At 33.1% G+C, this 24,004-nt stretch overlaps 1 protein-coding gene across 3 annotated transcripts; it reads left to right on the plus strand.

Annotated features, from left to right (window-relative positions):
* Nucleotides 1-192: 192 nt before the first annotated feature.
* LOC127734146 (uncharacterized) lies at nucleotides 193-23,684 on the plus strand. Of its 3 annotated transcripts, none has more exons than XM_052243851.1 (2): nucleotides 193-365; nucleotides 22,274-23,684. In XM_052243851.1, exons 1-2 carry the CDS (start codon nucleotides 301-303, stop codon nucleotides 23,544-23,546), a joined length of 1,338 nt encoding a protein of 445 aa, XP_052099811.1. In that variant the 5' UTR covers nucleotides 193-300; the 3' UTR covers nucleotides 23,547-23,684. The 3 variants fall into 3 exon arrangements, with proteins under 3 accessions (XP_052099811.1, XP_052099810.1, XP_052099812.1); XM_052243850.1 differs by lacking the exon at nucleotides 22,274-23,684 and adding an exon at nucleotides 3,588-6,265; XM_052243852.1 differs by lacking the exon at nucleotides 193-365 and adding an exon at nucleotides 20,182-20,353.
* Nucleotides 23,685-24,004: the final 320 nt, after the last annotated feature.

Raw genomic sequence — 24,004 nt, forward strand, 5'->3', positions numbered from 1 at the left:
ATAACGAGTTAAAATCAATATTTTGTTCTTTTTATTCTGTTTTGAATGGTCTTAAGCGATATCATAATACTATCATCGGAACTCATCGTATGTTTAGCTCAGATCGAAGGAGAAATCAGAGTACGTACCTATTTATAGCAAAGTTCTATTTTAAGGTATTTACGTAAATTTTGTCCTATCAAAAGACTGAATTAAACATTGCACCACAAGCTTGAAATATAACGACAGTATAAATAGATAACTACCAACTACTTTTCATAACAACAGATTAGAACAGAAAAAGTGTTGAACCACAAGACAATGGTGCAGAAAATTTCCAAAAGGGGTGTCCACTCCGGGAACACCCTCAGAGCATCCAATTCAAGGTAAGTCAATGAAACATTAAATCTGATTTTCATGTTATTTCATTGGGTTATGAAAACAATTTACGACAAAATTTGAGAAGTTAAATTGAATTAGATGAAACAATCATATATAAAATAAATCAATAAAATCGGTTAATAAAAATAATATGCTCCTGGATATATCATGTCAAAAAGACCAAATAAGAATATCAATAGAACATCTTTTATTCGGTTGAGACGAAAATAGTGATCTCGGTTAAACTCGTATCCAACTCTGTCTTTCTAGAATATTTGTTATCCATATTATAAAGTTATTTATTGTGTTGTTTTTATACGACCGCAAAAATTAAAAAAATTTTGGTCGTATATTGGTATGACGTTGGCGTCGTCGTCGTCGTCGTCGTCGTCTGGCGTCGTCCGGCGTCGTCCGAAGACACATTGGTTTTCGCACTCTAACTTAAGTTTAAGTGAATAGATCTCCATGAAATTTTACCATAAGGTTCAATACCACGAAAGGAAGGTTGGGATTGATTTTGGGGGTTATGGTACCAACAGTTAAGGAATTAGGGGCCAAAAAGGGGCCAAAAATAAGCATTTTTGTAACTTCCAGACAATTACTTGTGTGTAAGTGTATGGATCTCTCTGACATTGTACCACAAGGTTCCATATCACAAAGGGAAGGCTGTAATTGATTTTGGGGGTAATTGCCTCAACATTTTAGGAATTAGGGGCAAAAAAGGGGTCAAAAAATCTTTTTATAATCTACACTTATTTTCGGTGTTAGAACAGAACTCTCTTGTTTAATGATTGTCTGACGAGTTAGATGAGGACATTTTAGGACTAATTGAGACCTTATTTCTGTTTACTTATACTTTCATTTGAATCAAGAAAATTTTAGGAGACTATATATTGCCTTTATTAAAGTGATTCATTATGTATTATGCGGTTTTATGTAAAAGTACTTCCTGAAGAGCGAATTATTCATGTGACCAGTGTAATCTATCAATTGAGCTTATGAGAACACAAATAACTGCAAATAGAAATTGCTGAAATGATGGAGCTTAATTGTATTTATCTGGATCAAATGACATTAAAAACTTGTATAGCCTGTCTATCACCAATAAAAGCAACACAAATTTGGAAAGCAGGTAAAAAATTATGTATGCAGGTTTATAATTATCAACCTACTTTCAACCCCTGTTCAACCTTGAGTCAACGTTGAATGGATGTTGAAACTTCAACGTTGAAATGACAACGTTAATTCCAATTTTCAAAATCAAACATAAATTTGACATTGTTTCAACGTTGAGAAACAACCTTGTTTCAACGTTGAATAAACGTTGTGTGCCTGCTGGGAAAAAGGGGCAAAAACAAGCATTTTTCTAGTTTCATGACAATAACTTGTGTGTAAGTGTTTGGATATTTCTGAAATTGTACTACAAGGTTCCATATCACAAAGGGAAAGCTGGAATTGAGTTTGGGGGTAATTGCCCGAAACGATTAGGAATTGGGGGCCAAAAAGGGGCCAAAAATAAGCATTTTTCTAGTTTCCAGACAATAATTTGTATTCAAGTGTATGGATCTCTCTGAAATTGTACTGCAAGGTACCATACCACAAAGGGAAGGCTGGGATTGAGTTTGGGGGTGATGAATCATAAGGGGGTTGAAAAAATTTGGGGGGGGGGGATTTTTTTTTTTTCTTTTTTTTTCTTTTTTTCCTTTTTTTTTTTCTTTTAAAATTTTCCATTTTAAGTTGGTTATTTCTGATTTATATTTAAAAGCAAATAATAATGATATGGTAGGAGATACACACCAAACAGGATGTGTAAATTATTATATAATAAGTATTGTGCAATAGCAAGAAATTTTCAATTGCACAGTATTGCACAATAGCAAGAAATCTTCAATTGCACAGTATTGTGCAATAGCAAGAAATCTTCAATTGCACAGTATTGCGCAATAGCAAGAAATATCCAATAGCACAATATTGGGCAATAGCAAGAAATTGTCAATTGTACAGTATTGCGCAATAGCAAGAAATATTCAATTGCACAGTATTGTGCAAAAGAAGATACTTCGTATAAATTGCTTATTTCTTGATCAATTTCAATGGGGTTTTATTCTTGAATTCTTGGGGTTCTTTAATATGCTGAATCTAACTGTGTATTAAGTTTTTGGATTTTGGGCCCCGTTTTTAAATTGGTCCACATTGAGGTCCAAAGGGTCCAAAATTTAACTTTGTTTGATTTCATCAAAAATTGAATTATTGGGGTTCTTTGATATGCCGAATCTAACCGTGTATTTAGATTCTTAATTGTTGGTTCCGTTTTCAAATTGGTCTACATAAAGGTCCAAAGGGTCCAAAATTAAACTTAGTTTGATTTTAACAAAAATTGAATTTTTAGGGTTCTTTGATATGCTGAATCTAAACATGTATTTAGATTTTTGATTATGGGCCCAGTTTTCAAGTTGGTCCAAATCGGGGTCCAAAATTTGAATATATTGGGTTCTTTGATATGCTGAATCTAACCATGTATTTAGATTTTTGATTTTTGGGCCCCGTTATCAACTTTGTCCACATTGAGATCAAAAGGGTCCAAAATTAAACTTTGTTTGATTTCATCAAAAATTGAATTCTTGGGGTTCTTTGATATGCTGAATCTAACCATGTATTTAGATTTTGGATATTGGACCATAATAGGTGAATGTCCAATTTAAAAATTTTTAAGTTCTTAGACCACATTCATTCTGTGTCAGAAGCCTATGCTGTGTCAACTATTTAATCACAATCCAAATTCAGAGCTGTATCAAGCTTGAATGTTGTGTCCATACTTGCCCCAACTGTTCAGGGTTCGACCTCTGCGGTCGTATCAAGCTGCGCCCTGCGGAGCATTTTATTCTAATTGTTATCTTAATGTATATATATATATATATATATATATTTGCTGCTATTTTGAATTTTGGTATAAATATCATTATCATCGAGAGAATTTTGTCAACTTATAATAACATATTTCCAAACCTTTCGTTAACCAGGCAAACAATTGATTGTCCTCAGACTTGTCTTACACCATTACAGATAAAATCTCTGGTGTATTATTAAAACTAGAGGTGTTATGCCGAATTAAGGTTTCGAAATGTTTATAATAATTCTGAAGCTAGAGTTACGGTCGGAAATTCAGGCTTGCTTCAATGAAATAATTTGAAATTTCGATTAATGATAATGTTGGTTTTACATTGTAGGTTCAATCGTACATACAGTAGGAGATCTTGTCTTCTAAGAAAGTCATGGAGTCCAACAGTAATGAAAGATACCATTTTGGAAGATCTAAATATGGATAGAGATGATGTGGTGTATTCGCTCAATAAAAAGGGGAGATGGGAACTTCCGGACATGCTTAAAAATTCTATTTTGACAGGAAGCTACAAGGACTTGAAATCAAACGTCAAGTTAATTGTCTCCCATGACATTGCAAAGAAAAGTCACACTGTTGGGTACTATTCGTCAAAAGGAAATACAAAGAAAATAGAAAGTAAAAAGAAAACCTATTTCAACGGAGAATCAGTCGTAGTTCAAAGCAGACTAGATGACAAAACAGGCACACAACCTATCCTTCAGATTGAAGTCGTTTACCCTAGTCCATCAACATGTTCAGTTCTTCACAATCCAAAATATGTCGGGCATTACATTGATAAACCTGAAAATGGGCGTGGCCGAACGACAAAGGGCAGGAGACAAAGGGAGAAACTCAGTATTGGTAAATACTATGACGAATATTGCGAATCATTTGAAGATATCTCTGATGACGAATCCGAAACGGAAACGGAGTTGGACTATGAATCTTCCTCGTACCTGTACGAAAACGCTAATAAAGAAGACGTAACAAACACAGAACTATTAGAAGACATCATGATACATGCTGCTTTAATGCAAAGTTTGTGCCAAAGAAACAACATAAACTATATTCCAAAGCAGATTTTCGAATGTAAAGACAGAAAAATATATGAACCACAGATTATGGCAGAGGAAACCCCACAAATTGAAGAACCTACAAGTGTGGCTTTAAATGAGGATAGAAAAATAATGGAGCCTGTTTTTGTCTTACTTCCAAAAAGTGAGGTACAGTGTGCATTACTGAAAGAACGATATGACAAAAGTTATGTGGAATGTCCCTGTTTACCTCGAAAGTTTCTAATCGATGTCAGCGACAGAATGAAAATGCGGTTGAAAAACTCCGGATGTTTGAAAACAGAAATATTAAAAAATTGGGATCTGACCTCCTGCGTTGTATTTACATATGATGAATACGATGTTAACAATACAGAGACACACAGCGTATTTAGAGTATGTCTTAATATTGGAACAAACACAGAAAAATTCAGAATTCTGACAATGTTTGACTATTATAACGGATGCGTAGAAGATATTTTACACAGAGCTGTGACATTCCTAGATATGATGTCAACCGACGGATTTATAGAAAATGAAAAACTACCCCCGAAAGAAAGCACGTCCATGAAATTTGAGAATTTGAACAAGTGTCAGAAGATTAAGAAAGACGTATCTTTAGTTACGCGCAAAATGCTATTTAAAGATATTTTCAACAACAGGTTGAGTGACAATGAAACAGTTGTTGAACTCGATTTCGAATGTATTTCGTCAGAATATTGTGGAATTTGCTTTGATTTTATAGCTGAAGGCGGAAAACCTGGAACAGCTCTTTCATCATGTTGCCATTGGTTCTGTGATGAATGTTGGATAGATCACTGCAGATCGCGTATGAATATGGGCTCTGTGAACATAACTTGTCCAGAACATGGATGCAAAGAAACCGTCGCTGACGCTGTACTTTTGACATTTATAAACGTATTCGAAGTACTTGGTATAAAACGACGTGACCATGACCTTAAGTTGCAGGCTTCTGATGCTAAATGGTGCCCAAATCCAACCTGTTGTAGGGTAATCACAGTAACTAATCCTGAAAAAGCGAAGGATGTTGCTTGTAAGTGTGGAGCACATATTTGCTTCCAATGCTTACAACCACCACACTGGCCTGTACCATGTGATAAAGCACCAGCCTACTGGAAAAAATTAAAACAGCTTGGTGACGACATTACCATATCACAATCATTTGTAAAGGTCCGTGGGAAATCATGTCCGAAGTGTAAAAGGTTCGTTGAGAAACTGGGTGGCTGTTTCTATATGAGTTGTGCATGCGGAGCCAATTTCTGCTGGGGATGTTTAGGCACGTATCCAGACCACATACCGAGTGAAAAATGCAATCAGTATAAACATGGAGACATGAAAGGAACAACTACTCTGCAGGTTACCGAAGTGGAAGGTTATACTAATGTATCAAATAGAAATAGAAGTGGAGATTACAAGAAAGCCGTTAACCATCGAAAGGGTCGTCATCCACTAAAAATAAGCAAACTGAGAACAGGCTCTCGTCAGATCCAATTTAAATGTAAAAACATTGCCAAAAGAAAAGGACCACTTTATTTTCAAATGTTCGATGGCGCAGACGATAATGTTATTTGTTCTGATGTGGAAGAAAAGATTAAGGAATTACTGAACAATATGGTATCAGTTTACATTGAGCTTCATCACATGGCAGAATATTGCTACGTTTTTATTGATAAACTTATGAAATCCGGTATTAAATGTTCACAGCTTCGAGGAAATGCTGATATCCTTGGTTATTTGGCCGATAGGATATTTAGTATTTTAACAGATTCCAGTGACGCGAAGGACTGTCGACCTCTTCTCTCTTCTTTATTACAAATTCAACAAAAAACCGTAGATATCACGAAAAACATTGTTTCGTTCACTAAAAAGTTTACAGTATAAACATGCATCTGCTACAAAACAGTAATGATAATTAATATAAATCACAATTAAAATATGTAAAATTATTAAATGTTATTTATTTATTTTTTATTGAACAAACTTAAATGAACTTGAAATGACGTCAAGGCCTTCTGATAATATGTGAGATATCAGCTTTCTGTTTTAAATTATTCGCAATTTTACATTGTTGAGAATCGATCATAAATGGTTTATTCATGATTTTGATGTGTATGAAATCTCCTCCGAAGTATGGCTTTCGATACTAGAGAATAGAACAGCATAATTGTAATATCAACTTGCTTGCTTCCAGTAATTGGTTCAATTTGGCATTGCTCTCCTTTTGTTTGGGTTTTGTTGTCTCTCTAAAATTGTACTACAAGGTTCCATACCACAAAGGGAAGGCTGGGACTGATTTTGAAGTGATTTTAAAGAGTTAAAGGGGCATTAGCTACTAGGTATAAAAAAAATAAAGATATGATTTTTGTTTGTTCAGTCATTAATGAAAGTGAAATAGTAAAATAATAATTCGCCTTTAGCAGCCAGTTTGGTTCAGTTTTGTCAAAATAAGCTAAGAAAAATCGCTGATGAATTATTCACTTGCAAGTAAATAATTCGACCTCATTGAATCCGTATTTATGGTAACTTTAGTATAATCCCTTAGCTAGAGATGGTTACGCATGAACTAGGCCTGTTCAGGTATTAAAAGGAAAAGAATGTCAACATTGAAAGTGAAACAATGGTAAACCATTTGGTTGACTGATTTGATCCACAAAAACTCATTCTTATACAGGTAAAAACAATGATTAACATATGTGTTTGGCCTATAATATGAAATCAAACCGACCTAGAAAAATCCAATTGCACGAGTTCGCTTTCTATTTATATCTATATTTATGTTTATATCGGGTTAAATGACCGTCGGCAGTCTTCGGAAGTCACCTCGATGGTTAATTAGATGGCGTCTAGACTAAATTATACACGAAATTCTGATACATATTATCGTGTTCATGCATCGGAAATTGTTTATTTAAGACTTTGAGTCGAATCGGTGGACATGAATTTGACAGCTAATGCCCCTTAAAGAGCTTTTACTATATATACAATGCTTGTTAGCTTACGTTTTTATACGACCGCAAAAAAATTGCGTTCGTATAATGCTATCATGTCGTCGTCGTTTGGTTTCCGGACAATAACTTTAGTTTAAGTGAATTGATCTCTATGAAATTTAACCAGAAGGTTCAATAACACATAAGGAAGGTTGGGACTGATTTTGGGGGTTATGGTACCAACAGTGTAGGAACTTGGGGCTAAAAACAGGCATTTTTGTAGTTTCCGGACAATAACTTGTGTGTAAGAGTATGGACCTCTCTGAAATTGTACCACAAGGTTCCATATCACAAAGGGAAGGCTGGGATTGAGTTTGGGGTAATTGCCCCAAACGTTCAGGAATAAGGGGCAAAAAAGAAGCATTTTTCTAGTTTCCAGACAATAACTTGTGTTTGAGTGTATGGATCTCTCTAAAATTGTACTACAAGGTTCCATACCACAAAGGGAAGGCTGGGATTGAGTTTGGGGGTAATTGCCCCAAGCGTTTAGAAATTAGAGACAAATAAGGGGCCAAAATCAAGCATTTTTCTAGTTTCCAGACAATAAATTGTGTTAAAGTTTATGGAACTCTCTGAAATTGTTCATTTTTCCTGAAAAGAAATTAATCTTCAAAATTTCAAAAAAAAAATTTTGAGGGGGGGGGGGATTTTTTATGCCTCCGCCGTAGCGGAGGGGGCATTTAGTTTTACCCTTGTCCGTCTGTACTAACGTACGTCCCAAAATTGGTATCCGTTTTCTAACTTGAGTTTGCCTCAACCAAATGTTATGAAACTTTTACACAATGCTTGTTACCACAAAATACAGATCAAATTTGAATTTTGGTAGCGTCACTCTAACTGTTCTAGAGTTATGCCCCTTTATAAATGGAAAAATTACAAAATTTTTAATTTTCCTTTCTCTAACTAAAGTTTGCCTCAACCAAATGTTATGAAACTTATACACAATGCTTATAACCACAAAACACAGATCAAATTTGAATTTTGGTAGCGTCACTCTAACCGTTCTAGAGTTATGCCCCTTTATCAATGGAAAAAATACAACTTTTTTAGTTTTCCGTTCTCTAACTTAAGTTTGCCTCAACCAAATGTTATGAAACTTATACACAATGCTTATTACCACAAAACACAGATCAAGTTTGAATTTTAGTGGCGTCACTTTAACCGTTCTAGAGTTATGCCCCTTTATAAATGGAAAAAAATGCAAAATTTTTAGTTACCGTTCTCTAACTTCAGTTGCCTCAACCAAATGTTATGAAACTTATACACAATGCTTTTTACCACAAAAAACAGATCAAGTTGAATTTTGGTGGCGTCACTTTAATCATTATCGAGTTATGCCCCTTTATAAATCGAAAAATTGCAAAGTTTTAGTTTCCGTTCTGTAACTTAAGTTTGCCCCAACCAAACATTATGAAACCTTTACACAATACTTATTACCACAAAACTCAGATCAAGTACAAATATGGGTAGCCTCACTTTTATTGTTCTTGAGTTATGTTCCTTTATTATGTTGTATGCAAGCGGGGGCATCATCTGTGTCCATGGGGACACATTCTCCATTTATTTTTTAATAATTTTTTGGGTTTTTTTCCCAAAAATTTTCCATTTTTACATTGATTATTTCTGATTTACATATAAAAGCAACAACTACTGATATGGCAGGAGATACACACCAAACAGGGTGTGTAAATTATTATATATAAAAGATTAATAGCACAGTATTGCGCAATAGCTAGAAATCTTCAATTGAAAATAAATACAAATCTTTTAACCAATTTCAATGGGATTGATTTAAAGTCTTTAATTTTGGGGAGTTCTAACCTTGTAATACTATTTTTGGATAGTGGGCCCCATTTTTAATTTGGTCTACATTGAGGTCCAAAGGGTCCAAAATTAAACTTTGTTTGATTTCATCAAAAACTGAATTATTGCGGCTCTATGATACCGTATGCTGAATCTTTTAGATTTTTTATTCTGGGCCCTGTTTTCAAATTAGTCCATATTAAGGTTTAAAGGGTCCAAAATTAAACTTTGTTTGATTTCAAATAAAATTAAATTTTTGGTGTTTTTGTCGAGCCTTCGACTCTTGTCGAAAAAGCGAGACATAGCGATCCTACATTCCGTCGGCGTCGTCGTCCTCGGCGGCGTCCACAAATATTCACTCTGTGGTTAAAGTTTTTGAAATTTTAATAACTTTCTTAAACTATCCTGGATTTCTACCAAACTTGGACAGAAGCTTGTTTATGATCATAAGATAGTATCCAGAAGTAAATTTTGTAAAAAAAAAAATCCTGTTTTTCCGTATTTTACTTATATATGGACTCAGTTTTTTCTGCCAGGAAACATTACATTCATTCTGTGGTTAAAGTTTTTAAAATGTTAATAACTTTCTCAAACTGTCCTGGATTTCTACCAAACTTGGACAGAAGCTTGTTTATGATCATAAGATAGTATCCAGAAGTAAATATAATAAAAAAAATCCTGTTTTTCCGTATTTTACTTATAAATGGACTTAGTTTTTCAACCAGGAAACATTACATTCACTCTGTGGTTAAAGTTTTAAAAATTTTAATAACTTTCTTAAACTATCCTGGATTTGTACCAAACATGGACAGAATTTTGTTTATGATCAAAAGCTAGTATCTAGAAGGAAATTTTTATTAAAATTTTGTACTTGTTTATCCATATTTTACTTATAAATGGACTTAGTTTTTCTTCCAGTTAACCAATCTAATTAAAATATACGTTATACTACATAATATGTAGTATAACGTAGCATAACGAAATCCGAGATATGTAGTATAAAGTAGTATAACGAAATCCGAGATCGATATTTTAATTAGATTGCCAGTTAACATTACATACAGTCTGCAGTTAAATTTTTTAAAACGTTTATTAGATTCATAAACTATCCTGGATTTTTACCAAACCTGGACAGAAGCTTCTTACAATAAAAAAATTATATCGAGAGGAATATTTTTATTAAATTTTTTCCTCATCTCATCTTTGTTGAGCCTGCGATTAACAGCAAAAGTAGGCGAGACACTGGGTTCCGTGGAACCCTTACGAATTTTTTTATATGCTGAATCTAACCATGTTGTTAGATATTGGATATCAGACCATACTAGGTAAATTAATTGTTCCATTTCAAATTTTTAAGATCTTTGACCACATTTATTATTTTGTGTCAGAAACCTATATTATGTCAAAAATTTTATCACAATCCAAATTCAGACAGTATCAAGCTTGAATATCAGTGTGTCCAAACTTGCCCCAACTGTTCAGGGTTAGACCTCTGCGGTCGTATCAGGCTGCGCTCGGCGAAGCATTTTATTCTATTATCTTTTGATATTATTCTTATAATTGCAAAAAAGTTTTAAAATTCCTGGACCAAATCAGAAGTCTCGTCAAATGTGATCTTCTTTTATCATTTTACAAATCTTTGATATTTCTTGTTATGTATTATTTTCTCTACACTGAAGAACAGACCTCATTCTGAAAAGTTAACCTGATCACCTGAGCGTGAAATTTAGGAATGAACACGTGTTTGAAAAATAAGGAGATGTGCCAAATAAGGCAACATTCAACCAGAGTCTAAATGAAGTGGAAGTCAGAAAAATTATAGGTCACTGTATGGTCTTCAACAATGAGCAAAATCCATACTGTATAGTATTCTATATTATAAAAGGCCCGACATGACGAAATGTGAAATTAGTATATTCGCTTTGTATGCAAAAGAGAGGTGAAAGATACCAAAGGGATATTCACAATTCATAAGTCGAACGCCATGGCTAAAAAAGAAAAAGACAAACAGACAAACAACAGTACAAAAAACAAAACATAGAAAAATAAAGACTGAGCAACACAAAAAGTAATATAAGTCCATGCATACTACAAAAAAAAAAATGCAACTTCTGACTGAAAATAAAGTAAAACAAAATCTCGATTTACCTTTCAAGTTTGAGTTTTCTTATTCTTCAATCATTTGTTTATTCAAAAGTTATTTTGGACAAATTTCAGACAGCCATACTGTTCGCAAACTTTGAGGGTAGTGGTAAAAAATGAAAGTCACAATTTTTAAAAGCTTTTTTGCACATGGTGTAATTAAAAAGTGCATAGAAAGCACAAAACTGACGAGATGGTCAATCTGATGGCATAATTGATTACATGTGAACAGAAACTAACATATGCTTGAAAAAAATTAAAAATTAACAAATGTGGATGGGCATTTTTTAACCCCATATTTGTACCACATTTTTTTAATTTTCTTCTTTAATCAATTCAACATTCTTTATAACAGGAATACTGTTAATTTTGAACATTTTAATATACGCATTTTCTACAAAGGTATAAGCCCTTTAGTTTGACCTCATTAATCTCAATGGAAGAGTTACAAAACTTTCTTTTAGTAGTATATTATAAGAGGGGAAATGTCTATGTTCTGGTCAGTTTCAGAAAAAAATCACTTTTGGTATGCCGATCATCATATATGCACGGATAGATTTGGCTTAGTACAGAAAGTTGTATAAGTATTGAACGTCATATTTGAGACATGTCAGTTATAAGTATTGCACGAACTATGTGGAAAAGACAGACGGCCGTCATTTTCATAATGAAAGCTCCGTTATGAACTGAAATTTGCAAAGAATTTTACAAAGACATTTCTTTTTGTAACTTAATATTATAGCAAATATAACCCCCATTTGATGGTATGAGTCATTACAGTTTTTTTCTTTAATCAATTTTCTAGTAGCTAATTTTGATTATAAACATTTACGTCGTTCTATGGATATCGTCGTCGTATACTAATAATAAATGACAATTTTCAATAATTCAGTTGGGCATTTTTGCATCCAATCAAGCGAGGCAAGCATGTGGTGACAAAAATGGAAATTTTTATTAAAAAAACGTTTTTTTTTTTCTTCAACAAACACGACCTTGTTTGGAAAGCAGCATACAAATATCTTTGAATAAATATGAGTGATATTTTTTACCTAAAAACCCACAGAGAGAAGACAAAACAAACTCCTAAAAGGAGAATAACATTAGAATTCTACATTGGTAAAGGCCATGTAATCCAGTGGCAAATATTACATGTATATCAGGACAAGAACATGTTAATGTGACATGAAACAGGATATGTAAAAACAAAATAAGTGTTGTATTATTAAAATGCAGCATAAAAAAAGACATTTACATCCATAATATAATAATAATCAAAAAGTCAACAGATAATCTGAGTAAAAATACATTATATTGTACCTGCATTTCCATAGATAGATAAACAAACAGGCAAAAGTATGCCACCTTGACCATTGTTTCATACCTCACTTTAATACTTTGGTCATATCTCAGATATTGTTTTGTACATTTATGTTATCACATAGTGATCAAAACTTAAATAAATTTCTACATATGTTCTCCACTCTTAAGATCAAAATCAAATTAAAAGTAAATATTTGTTTAATGTAGGTATGAAGTTCTTCAATGTGTAATGTGAAATAATCTTGAAAAAAAAACCGGTATTCATCAGATGAAGATATCAATTATTATGTATGACTTGAAGACATTGTATGTCAATTTTATGTCATTTGGTCTCTAGTGGAGACTCATTTGCAATTATACCACATCTTCTTATTATTATATGTACAACATAGTGCAGAAAAATCATATTTCAATAGGTTATGGTGGTAGGGAAAATGGTAATGAAGGAACATAGAAAGTGTGCAAATGTTTCATCAGAAGCTTTCAAATTTTACAAGGAACTTTGCGTGGAATGCCAACCCCAAAAACGTAAGACTGCAAGTTAAGGCATTGTTGTTAAGTTTATATTGAGCAAAGAGTTCAATTCCTGAGGAAGGTTGATTTGATAGACATGCAATCATTAAAATATAATGACTATATATGTCTAATGGACCATTTAATAAAATGTGTAGTTTTACGCCCACTCAATGCGAACATAAGAAGTAATAATGCAAATACTGTATATCTTCCTTCTTTTTGCTCCGAACAGTCTGAATTAAAAGTGTCGATGGCGCAGAATTCACTGCAAACATCATTAGTGAGCTTAACAATTTATGGCCGGAATGTAAAATAGTTAATTATGCCTGTCCAAATGCAGTGCAATCGTGTAACAGCTGTCAATCAATTTATCAATCAAAATAAGTAAATTGTAGTCTTAATATGCCTTTTAATCATAATAACTGTAAAATAGTGTTCCCTAGTAGAAATTATTATATAATGATGTTCCTAAATCTTTGGTGTATTTGTGTGATAGCGATATTTTGCTCTTTATTTTATTTTGTTGAAATTCAAACTTTACCTAAAAACAAGTGACTATTGTTCTTCAAATTGTTAGCTTACATGTTAAGATGTTAATCCATTTTAATCCTAATTATTTGGATTTGATATAGAACATCTGTTTGAAAATTACCATTTGTTTTATTTTATTGGAATATTTTCCGTTGAACTTTTATTGTAATTGTTTTGCACTATTGGGGAAATTATACATAAACTATACCATCTAACTGCAATTAGCCTATTTGTTGACCTTAGCCTGTGAGTTACCCCCCTAATTCTTAATATAACAGCTAGGAACGACGAAAACCCCTGTTATATTTGTATTAAGAAAAACGAATTTCTAATTTAAGTTTAAACTTGTAATTGGGGATTTTGTACACTCCCTAGCATAATGATTTTCAGTAATTTTATAAAATCCCTAACAGTTTCAGTGATTTTACAAAATCACTAATTTTTTCAGGGATTTTACAAAATCCCTAATTTTACAAATTCACTCTAACATATACAAATTATATTGATCCGTTAAGGTTTTTTGTACATTATCTTTGGTTTGATAATAAACATCTGTTGACAAATTGCATAATGTTGAATTGAGCCTTAACGAATTTTAGTATAAAACCTAAGATAATGATAAAAAAAAATTTACTGGATCAATATAATTTGCATTAAAAAAATACTAAAATGTTTGTTGCAGCACCTGCTTCCACCATTTTTGTATGTTAACCAATACTACACACAATTGACTGTCATCAGAGGAGCACTGAATTGGATAGATGTTAAAATTACACCCACTTAGATGATATTAATAAACGAAAATGTGGGATACATGTCAATGGGTCATAAAATATGATCATCTAAATTGACTCGAGTCTACGGTAACAAATGTGAATAAATTTAACACAAAACAATCAATGGTCTTCCGTCAACATCCAACTCTTCAAATAACAAAATTATTAAGAAACGATTTCCCACATCTATTGGCGAGATTCGTGGACTTGGGACATCCATATGGAAATGTGTTGCGGTTAAACCAGTTTTTTTTTATCCCACCCCCTTAATTGTAACCTCAATTTTTCTAATCGCTTCACTAGCACATGCACTTGTCTCAGATTTTTACATAGGTATATATAGGTAAATAGGCATGTCTTCTCAAGATATATATATATGTAGCCTTCCAATAACCGTTTCGATTCCTAACATCACTGAAGAGACATTAATTGTCGAAATCCGGATATGGTGTACAAAAAATCTTTGCACCTTTGTTTGCGGTATACCATCTTCGCCGCAAGTTTATTGTTTTCTGTTTGGTATTAAATTTATAGTTAAGATCTATTTATTACACCTTGTGATCCGTTTATTTGGCAATCGCCAATGGCAGTCAGCAGGATTTAAGAATATTTGTTGTTCGACCTGTTAGTCAAATGCGTTTTGTTAAAATATACGTTTTCACTTTTTTGGTCTTTTGGAAAATGTTGTTTGTGCTGTATTTAGACCCCTCTAACAAGAAATTTGTTTTGCATGCACACGTATAAAAGTTGCGGTTTTTATCCAACGTAATCATAGGTTTGAACGTTGTTTTCAATTTAGACTTGTTTATATTTTTTCGTTTGGGCTTGTATTATATTTGCCTTCGGGTTTATATGATCCGTTCATCCTATTTTGACTCCTCAAAATTCAAGAGTCTATCCTAAATTGAGGTAAATTATGTGGCCTTCCAATAACCGTTTCGATTCCTAACATCACTGAAGAGACATTAATTGTCGAAATCCGGATATGGTGTACAAAAAATCTTTGCACCTTTGTTTGCGGTATACCATCTTCGCCGCAAGTTTATTGTTTTCTGTTTGGTATTAAATTTATAGTTAAGATCCATTTATTACACCTTGTGATCCGTTTATTTGGCAATCGCCAATGGCAGTCAGCAGGATTTAAGAATATTTGTTGTTCGACCTGTTAGTCAAATGCGTTTTGTTAAAATATACTTTTTCACTTTTTTGGTCTTTTGGAAAATGTTGTTTGTGCTGTATTTAGACCCCTCTATCAAGAAATTTGTTTTGCATGCACACGTATAAAAGTTGCGGTTTTTATCCAACGTAATCATAGGTTTGAACGTTTTTTTCAATTTAGACTTGTATATATATATATATCATAAGAAATCCGATGGACAAGGTATCATTTACAGTTGTCACTACACATAGGCAGACATACATATATATAAATTTACAGTGATTGTATGCTTCTAAAAATAGAACAGCATCCTGTAATTATACTAAAGAGATGAGTAGATGATCATTTCTGTACACTTAAAATACTTTGTGTATTGCGTCTAGATGTCCTTGTTTAATTCCTACGAGAAGGTAACACCTCCCGAAACGAAAGCTGATTTTTATCAGCTATAGTTAGAGGAGGGGATAAGGCGTCTGCGCAATGCTAGGCGGTGTTGCCGTAGAAGTATGAAGTGAAAAGTACAGGTTCCAGCCCCGCTTGGGGAGGAAGTAAAGAATCAAATCTACTCTAACATTGTTAGGTTGATTTTCTAGGCACTTTATAAATATTCTAAAGCCTGGCATTTCTTAATCATAAGAAATCCGATGGACAAGGTATAATTTACAGTTGTCACTACACATAGGCAGACATACATATATATATATATATATATATATATATAACGTCTGAATAATAGTCAACGATTTTTCCCACGAGGGCGCTGGATCGTTACGAGTAACGATACATGTACACAATAAATAAATTATATAAACGCCTAAAAAGTGTACACAACGACACCAATAACAAAAAAAGGAACTATAAATGTAATTATTTATAAATATTTCGGATAACAGATATCCTTCATCAGTAAATATGATTGTGATGTTGAATGAATCATATATCAGTCTACTTAAATTAAACTATAACAAATCAAATATTTTTTTTTGATTTTTTTTTTTGTCTTATAAACTTTACAGTTTGTGACCAACATGTATTAACACAATAAACATATATACATACATATCAAACAAACAAACACAATAAAAACAGCATCAAAATTTATAAAAACAAACAAGTTGTTAAGAGTCCCCTGCCCTCAGTTCTAATGACTTTTTCAAGAAGGATCCTAACTTATTTGTTTGTAAAGGCGTTGATGGATTTAGTAAATAATGAATTTGTTCTTCTTCATTTAAATTATTAAAGTTATTATTTTCAGTACATATGTGTTCAAAAAAGGCATTTCTTAGTGTTTTATTATAATCACAATAGAGTAAAAAATGTTTCTCATCCTCTAATATTTTACATTTATGACAAAGTCGTTCCTCTCTTGGGATTTTAAAATATCTCCCCTTTTCAATTCAGAGGGAGTGATCACTTAGTCTAAATTTAGTGATCAATCTCCTTATCTGAAAATTAGATATATTTAGATAAGATTCTAGTTTGCAATCCTTTTTAAGTTTTTTATATAGATAAAATTTACTTTTATCATCAATGTTTTCAAATTTAGTTTCAATTAAATCTTCATATCTATTTTTCATTTTTAACTTTATATCGTTTTTTATTTTATTTACATCTTTTATGTCCTTACAATTAGAAAAAATATTAAGGTCAATATTAGTCTCTTCAACAATATTTTTTGCATATGTATACCATGAATAAGTTCCAGTCAAATCTAGAGACTGTGCTAGAGAAAAAGCTTCCTTTATCAATGGATTAATATTATTATTATATAGTCTAGCTAAATATAAAAGGGTTTGTGTTTTAATAAAACATTCTATAGGCAATCTTCCTAATTCAACTCTTGCTCCTAAATTGGATGCATTTTTTCTTATTCCTAGAGTAGATTTACAAAATTTAAGATGCATATTTTCAATAGGGGTTTTGTCTGTAAAATCAAGTTGATTAATTTGTTTTCCTGAAGATAAGGCTCTGTTTTTGGCTCTATGAAAAGAAATATATGTATCCAAATATGTTACTTCTGAATTATAGGTCATAATTGGTTTTACTAAAGAATCAAAAAGGTTATTTGCTACTTTTATAGGTAGATTATTCAATGATTTAGTATAGGATTTTATTGCAAAAAATACTTTTTTTGCCTTTTTTGTCAGCTCTAAGGTACTTTGTGATAAATTTCCATTACATTTTATCAACATTCCCAAAAATGAAACAATCTTGAAATTTATCCAATAAAAAAGTCAAACCGAACATCAGGTAAGACGCTTGCACAATTCTAAATATGTGTTAAATACGACATAGGTTATATGACTAATGACAGCAGAGAGTTCAAATATATGCTTTAAATAAAAATAATAATGTGCGATATGAACTAGCACAATTCTAAAGCTTTAACGGCGACGACAGTTATGATGTTACAAGAACGATTGCGTCAATAAGAATTCCAAATAAACAGCACTGAACGATCTAAATTTGTAAATATTTCAAATTTGACAACGGTAGAGTAGTTACAACAGAGTCTGCGTATTTAAACATCGCAAACAAACGGCTGTTTAAATATGATAATAAATTTTGACTATAAGGTTAACTAGTTGAACGTGGCTTGGCACTTTTACATCCCTCAAAAAATTAAGCAATTGGTATATTCAACAGATTTTAGAGATGAGTAAAGTAAAGAAATAGAAACAGAGACTGTAATAATAAGTAATATAACCCAAATGTGAAGCACTGCATGGAGTCGAACTACATCTTTTCATTTATCCCATTTGGTGCCAAAGTTGTTAATTTTCTTATCCAAAATCTTTCCCGAGTGAGTCTATCCTCCCTAGACCAAGCAGAGTTGTGGTCAATGATTGTAATGGTCAGTCGATTGAGATCTACCTTAGTGTGGCCAGGGGATCTCAAATGTCGACTGAGAGGGAGGTCTGGCTTGCATTGGTAGTCGCTACGATGACCGTTCATTCGTTTGTGAAACGGCTATTCTGACTCGCCAACATACTGTTTACCACATTTACACTGTAGGAGATACACAACATTTGTAGTCTTGCAATTAACATTGCAAAATATGGTGTATTCTGTACCAGTGGAGTGACTGTTAAAAGTCTGGGTAACCAGTATTTGTTTGCAAGTCAGACATCGTTTGTTCCCGCAACCCTTGCAAGAGCCCACAGACGAAGAGCCTGCTTGAGAGGATAAATCAGCTCTCACCAGCAAGTCTTTAAGGCTTTTGGGCCTACGGAAAGCCAGTACAGGTGGCTCGGGAAAGATCTTGGATAGTTTAGGATGTTTTTCGATTTCTTTCCAATTTTCGCGGATTAGGTGAGATAAGTTGTCAAATTTTGGATGGTAAGTCAACACAAAAGGCACCCTCCTGTTGACCTTTTTGACTTTATATTGTAAAAGTTCATCTCGGCTGATGCTAACTATCTCCTACAGTGTAAATGTGGTAAACAGTATGTTGGCGAGTCAGAATAGCCGTTTCACAAACGAATGAACGGTCATCGTAGCGACTACCAATGCAAGCCAGACCTCCCTCTCAGTCGACATTTGAGATCCCCTGGCCACACTAAGGTAGATCTCAATCGACTGACCATTACAATCATTGACCACAACTCTGCTTGGTCTAGGGAGGATAGACTCACTCGGGAAAGATTTTGGATAAGAAAATTAACAACTTTGGCACCAAATGGGATAAATGAAAAGATGTAGTTCGACTCCATGCAGTGCTTCACATTTGGGTTATATTACTTATTATTACAGTCTCTGTTTCTATTTCTTTACTTTACTCATCTCTAAAATCTGTTGAATATACCAATTGCTTAATTTTTTGAGGGATGTAAAAGTGCCAAGCCACGTTCAACTAGTTAACCTTAGTCAAAATTTATTATCATATTTAAACAGCCGTTTGTTTGCGATGTTTAAATACGCAGACTCTGTTGTAACTACTCTACCGTTGTCAAATTTGAAATATTTACAAATTTAGATCGTTCAGTGCTGTTTATTTGGAATTCTTATTGACGCAATCGTTCTTGTAACATCATAACTGTCGTCACCGTTAAAGCTTTAGCATTGTGCTAGTTCATATCGCACATTATTATTTTTATTTAAAGCATATACTTGAACTCTCTGCTGTAATTAGTCATATAACCTATGTCGTGTTTAACACATATTTAGAATTGTGCAAGCGTCTTACCTGATGTTCAGTTTGACTTTTTTATTGTATAAATTTCAAGATTGTTATAGTTTAATTTAAGTAGACTGATATATGATTCATTCAACATCACAATCATATTTACTGATGAAGGATATCTGTTATCCGAAATATTTATAAATAATTACATTTATAGTTCCTTTTTTTTGTTATTTGTGTTGTTGTGTACACTTTTTAGGCGTTTATATATATATATATATATTCCAGTTATGAAACTCGATGTAATACATTGTCACAGTCGTTTAAAAATCAATATTTCGTTCTTTTTATTCTGTTTTGAAAGGTCTTAAGGCGATATCATAATAATATCATCGGAACTCTTCGTATGTTTACTTTAATTCGAGGCAGATATCAGAGTAGGTACCTATTTATAGCAAAGTTCTATTTTAAGGTAATAACATAAATTTTGTCCTTTTAAAAGACTGATTTAAATATTGCACCAGAAGCTTGAAATACAACGACAGTATAAATAGATAACTACCAACTACATTTCTTAACAACAGAATAGAACAGAAAAAGCGTTGAACCACGAGACAATGGTGCAGAAAATTTCCAAAAGGGGTGTCCACTCCGGGAACACCCTCAGAGCATCCAATTCAAGGTAGGTCAATGAAAAATATAGTCCTGCTTTTTCACGTTATTTCATTGGGGCATAAAAAGCAATTTACGGCAAAATATGAGAAATTAAGTTGAATAAAATGAAATAATTATATTAATATGATAAACATCTAATAAATATATAAAATCGGAAAACAAAAATAATATGATCTTGAATATCAAGTTAAAAAGACCCTCGACCCCCCCCCCCCCCCCCCCCCCCCCCCCCCCACACCTTGTTTTACTGTCCTCAAAATAAGCAATATCTCATAGAACATTTTTTATTTGGATCAGGCGAAAATAGTTATGTCTACAATCAAATCAGAATTAATGTACTCGTATCAAAATGTCTTTCTATCGTTTTTTGTTATCCATATTAAAATTATTTATTGTTTTTTTTCTAAATTGTTATTTTTATGTATTTATATATTTGCTTCTATTTTGAATATTGGTCTAAATTTTTTTCGAGAGGATTATTTTAAGTTATAATAATAACGTGTATCCAATCGTTTCGTTCACAAGTCAAAACAATTAAACGTCCTCGGTCAAACTTCTCTTACACCATGTTGAGATAAAATCATGTGAATTATTAAAACTATAGATATTAGTGCCGAATAAAGGTTTCGAAATATTTATATTTGTTCGGAAGCTAGAATTACAGTCGAAAATATGTTTCAACCATTTAACAAATAAAGTTTTTGATTCTAAAATCGTCCATTAGTTAATCAGTAATATGTATAATACTTATAAAAGTAAGGAGATGAGGTATGATTGCCAATGAGACAACTATCCACCAAAGTTCAAATGAAGTGGATGTAAAAAATTATAGGCAACTGTACGGCCTTCAACAATGAGAAAAAACCCATACCGTATGGTCGGCTATTAAAGGCCCCGACAAGAAAAATATGAAACAATTCAATTGAGAAAAACTAACGGCCTAATTTATAACAAGACAATTTGCGAAAAAACAAATATGACAGACATGAACCAACGACAACCACTGAACTACAGGCTCCTGACTTGGGACAGGCACATAAAATATGTGGCGGGGTTAAACATGTCTGTGAGCGCTCAACCCTCCCCTAACCTGGGACATTGGTGTAACAGTACAACATAAGAACAAACTATAAAAATCAGTTGAAAAAGGCTTAACTCATCAGATGGATACAAATAGAAATACATCTAACAAAAACACAGAGTGGACGTGGACGGGTACTTATACATCCCAAAAACAAAAAGACACTAAGTACAGATCTGAGAGTACTCGCAGTTACTGACAGCTAGTTCAAAGCCAATAACAACTAACGAAAAAAATCATGTATCTAAGACTAAAATATCAATCAGTATACATCCAACATCCAATGGATTTAGTGTAAAGACGTCATTAACAGTCAGAGAAAAACATGACCTTGTGCAATGCCAAACTATAGTTATCGACAGATTGTAGTACAGTGAAAGTACATATGTGTAATATTAAGTATGGTTTTAATTTACTGATAACAAAATCAATATTAATTTATACCAATAAAATCAATATTCATAGATTTAATTACAGTGTTGAATAGGTAACCTTTTAGAATAAGTTTATTTAAAGGATTGATAAGTTTACCCGGATCGTATCTTAATTTCCGGGCTCGGTTTACAACATCACCGTAAAATTTAGGATGTGCTATTCCGGTTGAAATAAGTTTTCTACAGGTACAGCCAAACTTGCAGACCAAATCTTTGTATCTATGAAAGAATTAAGTAAAGGTTTTAAGTAATTTGTGGTAACGAATTCCTTGACTTAATAATTTACTAGTAATACATAGATTACGCTCACTTCATTGTTTGGTGGGTGGGGGGGGGTCTAGGAAATTCAAGCTTGTTTCAATGAAAAAAAATCAAAATTTCGATTAATTATAATGTTGGTATTACGTTGTAGGTTCAATCGTACATACAGTAGGAGATCTTGTCTTCTAAGAAAGTCATGGAGTCCAACAGTAATGAAAGATACCATTTTGGAAGATCTAAATATGGATAGAGATGATGTGGTGTATTCGCTCAATAAAAAGGGGAGATGGGAACTTCCGGACATGCTTAAAAATTCTATTTTGTCAGGAAGCTACAAGGACTTGAAATCAAACGTCAAGTTAATTGTCTCCCATGACATCGCAAAGAAAAGTCATACTGTTGGGTACTATTCGTCAAAAGGAGATACAAAGAAAATAGAAAGTAAAAAGAAAACCTATTTCAACGGAGAATCAGTCGTAGTTCAAAGCAGACTAGATGACAAAACAGGTACACAACCTATCCTTCAGATTGAAGTCGTTTACCCTAGTCCATCAACATGTTCAGTTCTTCACAATCCAAAATATGTCGGGCATTACATTGATAAACCTGAAAATGGGCGTGGCCGAACGACAAAAGGCAGGAGACAGAGGGAGAAACTCAGTGTTGGTAAATACTATGACGAATATTGCGAATCATTTGAAGATATCTCTGACGACGAATCCGAAACGGAAACAGAGTTGGACGATGAATCTTCCTCGTACCTGTACGAAAACGCCAATAAGAAAGACGTAACAAACACAGAACTATTAGAAGATATCATGATACATGCTGCTTTAATGCAAAGTTTGTGCCAAAGAAACAACATAAACTATATTCCAAAGCAGATTTTCGAATGTAAAGATAGAAAAATATATGAACCAAAGATTACGGCAGAAACCCCTCAAATTGAACAACCTACAAGTGTGGCTTTAAATGAGAATAGAAAAATAATGGAGCCCGTTTTTGTCTTACTTCCAAAAAGTGAGGTAGAGTGTGTATTGCTGAAAGAACGATATGGCAAAAGTTATGTGGAATGTCCCTGTTCACCTCGAAAGTTTCTAATCGATGTCAGCGACAGAATGACAATGAGATTGAAAACCTCCGGATGTTTGAAAGCAGAAATCTTTAAAAAATGGGATCTGACCTCCTGCGTTGTATTTACATATGATGAATACGATGTTAACAATACAGAGACACACAGCGTATTTAGAGTATGTCTTAATATTGGAACAAACACAGAAAAATTTAGAATTTTGACAATGTTTGACTATTACAACGGTTGCGTAGAAGATATTTTACACAGAGCTGTGACATTCCTAGATATGATGTCAACTGACGGATTTATAGAAAATGAAAAACTACCCCGAAAGAAAGTACTTCCATGAAATTTGAGAATTTGAACAACTGTCAGAAAATTAAGAAAGACGTATCTTTTGTTACGCGAAAAACGTTATTTAAAGACATTTTCAACAACAGGTTGTGCGACAATGTAACAGTTGTTGAACTCGGTTTCGAATGTATTCCGTCAGAATATTGTGGAATTTGCTTTGATTTTATAGCTGAAGGTGGAAAACCTGGAACAGCTCTTTCATCATGTGGACATTGGTTCTGTGATGAATGTTGGATAGATCACTGCAGATCGCGTATGGATATGGGCTCTGTGAACATAACTTGTCCAGAACATGGATGCAAAGAAACCGTCGCTGACGCTGTACTTTTGACATTTATAAACGTATTCGAAGTACTTGGTATAAAACGACGTGAGCATGACCTAAAGTTGCAGGCTTCTGATGCTAAATGGTGCCCAAATCCAAACTGTTGTAGGGTAATCACAGTAACTAAT

This window comes from Mytilus californianus, unplaced genomic scaffold, assembly GCF_021869535.1.
Source record: "Mytilus californianus isolate M0D057914Y unplaced genomic scaffold, xbMytCali1.0.p SCAF_3, whole genome shotgun sequence".
In the NCBI taxonomy this organism is placed as follows: Eukaryota; Metazoa; Mollusca; class Bivalvia; order Mytilida; family Mytilidae; genus Mytilus; species Mytilus californianus.

Bases quoted from the DNA above. Each gene is read 5' to 3' on its own strand.
- LOC127734146 (XM_052243850.1), top strand. From the start codon at position 301: ATGGTGCAGAAAATTTCCAAAAGGGGTGTCCACTCCGGGAACACCCTC. The intron at 366-3,587 runs GTAAGTCAATGA...TTTACATTGTAG, and splicing joins CTCAGAGCATCCAATTCAAG to GTTCAATCGTACATACAGTA.